The 4,058-nt window shown below is 48.5% G+C and overlaps 1 protein-coding gene across 1 annotated transcript; it reads right to left on the bottom strand.

Annotated features, from left to right (window-relative positions):
* Nucleotides 1-386: 386 nt before the first annotated feature.
* On the bottom strand, nucleotides 387-3,459 carry LOC120842698. The gene is made up of 2 exons (XM_040213864.1): nucleotides 544-3,459; nucleotides 387-443 (listed from the first exon to the last, which is right to left on the bottom strand). Exons 1-2 carry the CDS (start codon nucleotides 3,457-3,459, stop codon nucleotides 387-389), a joined length of 2,973 nt encoding a protein of 990 aa, XP_040069798.1.
* Nucleotides 3,460-4,058: the final 599 nt, after the last annotated feature.

The raw sequence follows: 4,058 nt of genomic DNA, 5'->3' as shown, positions 1-4,058 counted from the left end.
TGGTACTCCATCCAGGACTTCCCTCGTTAAACGAGTGAATACAGCCGGGGCTGTTTTTATGCCGAAGGGCATGAACTTGAAACGATATAACCCTGACATCGTTGAAAACGCAGTCGCGTCCTCCGATCCGTGTGCCATTGGCACTTGCCAGTAACCTTTCGCAAAATCAAATTCGGAAAAGTACTTCTTTGTGCTGACTTGAGCAAACATCACGTCGACTCGGGGTATCGGTTCGCAATCAGGTACGAGCACCTGATTTAGCTGTCGAAAATCGATGCATAATCGGGTCGTCTTGTCCTTCTTTTTCACTACCACTACGGGTGAGTTGTAGGGCGAGTCGCATTTCTTAATTATACCGAGACTCAGCATGTCACCTATCTTGTTTCCTATTGCTTCTTGTAGCGCAAAGGCGAGTGGGTACTGTCGAACTTGAACTGGCACATCTGTTGTTAGTTTCAGTTGGCATTTTACGAGATTGGTTCGACCCGGAAGATCCGAGAATACTTCTTGGAACGACTCTAGCAATTCTTCCACCTCTCTGACCTGTTCTTCTGAGAGTTCTTCTGATTTCCGCACATCATTGTGGTCTTGCTGACGCCGAAGGCCTACATGGGGGACCTCCTGTTCTTCACCTTCCTCTTCTACTGCGAGGCCAGCCAAGACTTGTTCAGGAGCATCCAGAACTTCTCTCCCCTCATACTTTTTGAGCATATTGACGTAGAATAATGTCGTCTTTCCTCCGAGGTCTATTACGTAATCCAGTTCATTCCTTCTCTCCACCACGCGGAATGGTCCCTTCCATTGCAGAATCAGTTTATTTTTGTCAGTTGGTAACAAGATCAGCACTAGATCTCCCTCTTGCAGTTCGCGTACACGACTCTTCTTGTCGTAATATCCCTTTTGCGTCTTCTGGGCTTTTCTTAGTTCTTCGTGGGCAACTTTGCACGTGTCTTCCAGCCTCTTCCGAAGATCGACCATATACCCGTAGGTTGTTTTCGTCTCAGGGTCGATGTTCTCGTTAGTCCACAGTTCTTTTAAAACTGCCATGGGAGCCCGATTATATATCCCATAAAGCAGGTCAAACGGGGAGAACCCCAAACTACTCTGTGGGACTTTCCGATATGCGAAAAGCAACGGGGTTAGGTACCGGTCCCAGCATCGTGGCTTTTTTTGGCACATCCTCCGAATCATTTGTTTTAATGTCCCATTCAGCCGCTCGACAAGTCCATTACCCATAGGATGGTAGGGTGTGGTAGTCAACTGTCTCAGCGATAACGGGCGACTGATCTCCTTCATCAAGCCTGACGTAAAGCAGGATCCCCGATAACTTAAGACTTCTTGGGGTAGGCCTACTCGTAAAAACATTTGAAGAAGACCCTCTGCAACCTCTGTTGTCTCAATGCTCTTCAAAGCGACAGCATCTGGATACCTAGTTGCAAAATCAATCATCGTCAATATATATCTGTTGCCATTTTCTGAACTCGGCTTGATTGGTCCGATGATGTCTATACCGACTCGTTGGAAAGGTGTCCCTATGATTGGCATGGTTCCAAGGGGCGCCCTGGCCACCAAGTGCTTGGGAACCGTCCTCTGGCAAATGTCACACGATTTCACAAATTGTTTTATTTCTGATGTTACTCCCGGCCAGTAGAATTCTTCTTGTACACGATCAGCTGTTTTCTTTGTTCCCTGATGACCGGCCATAATTCCTTCATGTGCCAATTTGAGCACGATCATTCGAAAGTCTTTTAAGACTACTAACTGCTCCCATTCCTTACGGGACGGTGTTCGATATCTCCTGTAGAGGATTCCGTCACGTAACACGAATGCCGATTCGTGTGCCTTTTCCGAAACGAACTTTCTCCCGATGGAAGCAAAGCGCTTACTCAGCGTTTCGTCGTTCTCCTGAGCCATCCTCAGCTTTCTGTTATCAACTTCTGTTGGCTCCACCGGCATGACTGGTAACCCGGAAATGTTTTTCTTGCCTGGCGCCTTTCCTAGCGCCCCTGCGCATTCACTTACTTTCTCCAAGAACTTACAGTCTTTCTCTTCACGTTTCTCGCTCATCGCGAGTTCTTTAACAGTTTCCCCTCCTACTGCCGTCTGATCAGTTTCGATTTCCGCTTCTCTCGCTTCAGACACTGTTTGTCCTTTGTCACAATCCCATTCTTCATCGGGATCATCGATCCTCCTCACTCCTTTAATATTTCCGAGTACCGAGTCGTATAACGGGTTATCCATACACTTCGCCACCAAACTGCCTGTGAAGTATGGTGATTTTACTTCAATCTCCGTCTCTGGTAAATATTTAATCGTCCTGTCCAGAAGAAAAACTGGACTGGAAAAGCCAGCTAGCTTGTTATCTAGAACCAGGCTTCTTTTCACAACAACTGTGTTGCAGCGGCTGTCTCTGAGGACCGTTACCGTTCGACCTCCCACTTCTCCTCTCACCACTGGCATATCGTCTACTAGGAAACGTGGAGGTTTTCCAACTGCCATATTTACTACTGGGATTTCGTCCCCGTTTTTTAACAAGACATAAGCCTTTTGTGATTCTGTTTCGTCAGCGGTCGTTAACACACAGGAAGCCTGGGGAGCCTTGTCTTTTCCTCCGTCTGACTTCCAGTTACAAGCTTCTGCTTTGTAGCCAGCCTTTCCACACCTCCAACACGCAGAAGGACGCGGAGCCTTAGAACTCGTCCAGCAATCGGCTGCTCTATGACCAGGTTTGTTGCAGAGGTAGCATCGGCTGGCTACCTTCATAGAAGGTTGTGTTTTACTGCCTTCTTTCCCACAGCCTCCACTCTTGTTGTCCGAATCATCTCTCAATTTAAAGAGGCTAGTCTGTCCCTGTGCTTCGAGAAAGTGGTCAGCGGTTGTCGCCAGATTCTCCAGGGTCCTGCAGTTTCTTTCTTTCAGGAATATAGATAGCTTTGTGTTGCATCTCTTCAGGAACTGCTCTGAGACGATCAGGCCCCTTGGCCCTTCATACCTCTTAGGGGTTTCTCCTGTCTCGATCCAACGGTCAAAGTATCCAAATAGTCGAGTCGCGAACTGTCTCGCTGTCTCCGCGTCTTCGGGTTTGCCATCCCTGAATTTCTCGCGGTACCCTTCGGTCGTATAGCGAAACCGCTGTAGCAAGCTTAGCTTGACGTTTGCGTAGTCTAAGGACTCCTTAGAAGTCATCCTGCCAACTACAGTCAGGGCCTCGCCGGTGAGGCACAAGCTTAATGACAATGCCCATTTGGCAGGAGGCCAGTTTTGGCTGCTTGCGACTCTTTCAAAACGCTGGAGGTAAGCATCCAAGTCGTCTCGTTTTTCATTGAATGGTGGAATGAGTTTATGAGGGCTGCGACAATTGGCTTGCGCTTCCTGATTTTCTGCCCCACTGGTACCCATCTCGTTCTCATTCCGAACTGAACTGGTACTGTCGCGCAGTCGGAGTCGCAGTTCTAACATTTCCCGTTCCTGTTGCAATCTACGGATCTCTCGATCAGCCGTGTCCTGTGCCTCTTCAGCTGACTCCCGTGCTTCGTCTCGTAACAGGTGGCGTTGTTCGCGTTGCCGGTTGCGTTCTTGCTCAACCCAGTCGTGAAGCTCTCCCCAGTATATCCCAGTTCTTTACCTAGAGCTACTATCTTTTCCGGATCCATACTCATTTCTCTTACAGCACCGTCTTGGAATTCTGCTCTCTATAAGATGTTAGGAAGAGAGGTCCTGCCGCGGACGCCAGATTGTGATGGGAATGGATAAGGAAGGAACTCAGAATTCCGGAGCGGTGGTTGTAAGAAGAAAGATGTTATTTACAGAGTAAGAATCAAGAATAAAAATCAGATAGAGTAGGGAAACAAGTTACAAGAGTCATCAAAATATGTACAAAGTTCCGTCCGCCGACTTCGCTTACGGCTCACACGGTGTTATTGACGAGAAGACGCCTCGTTGTCGTAACGTTGGTTCGGGAGCCTGGCAGGCTGGGTCAGCCCAGGCGTAGGGTTGCTGGCTGCAGCTTGGCTAACGGCGGCGGTCCACGGTGTGCAGGTTCAAAGTCCCCACGGGCC

Source organism: Ixodes scapularis, unplaced genomic scaffold (genome assembly GCF_016920785.2).
Source record: "Ixodes scapularis isolate PalLabHiFi unplaced genomic scaffold, ASM1692078v2 PGA_scaffold0__279_contigs__length_252992795, whole genome shotgun sequence".
In the NCBI taxonomy this organism is placed as follows: domain Eukaryota; kingdom Metazoa; phylum Arthropoda; class Arachnida; order Ixodida; family Ixodidae; genus Ixodes; species Ixodes scapularis.
This window is presented reverse-complemented; position numbering and strand designations above follow the sequence as displayed.

Bases quoted from the DNA above. Each gene is read 5' to 3' on its own strand.
- LOC120842698 (XM_040213864.1), bottom strand. From the start codon at position 3,459: ATGTTAGAACTGCGACTCCGACTGCGCGACAGTACCAGTTCAGTTCGG. The intron at 444-543 runs GTCAGAGAGGTG...AACTAACAACAG, and splicing joins AAGAACTCTCAGAAGAACAG to ATGTGCCAGTTCAAGTTCGA.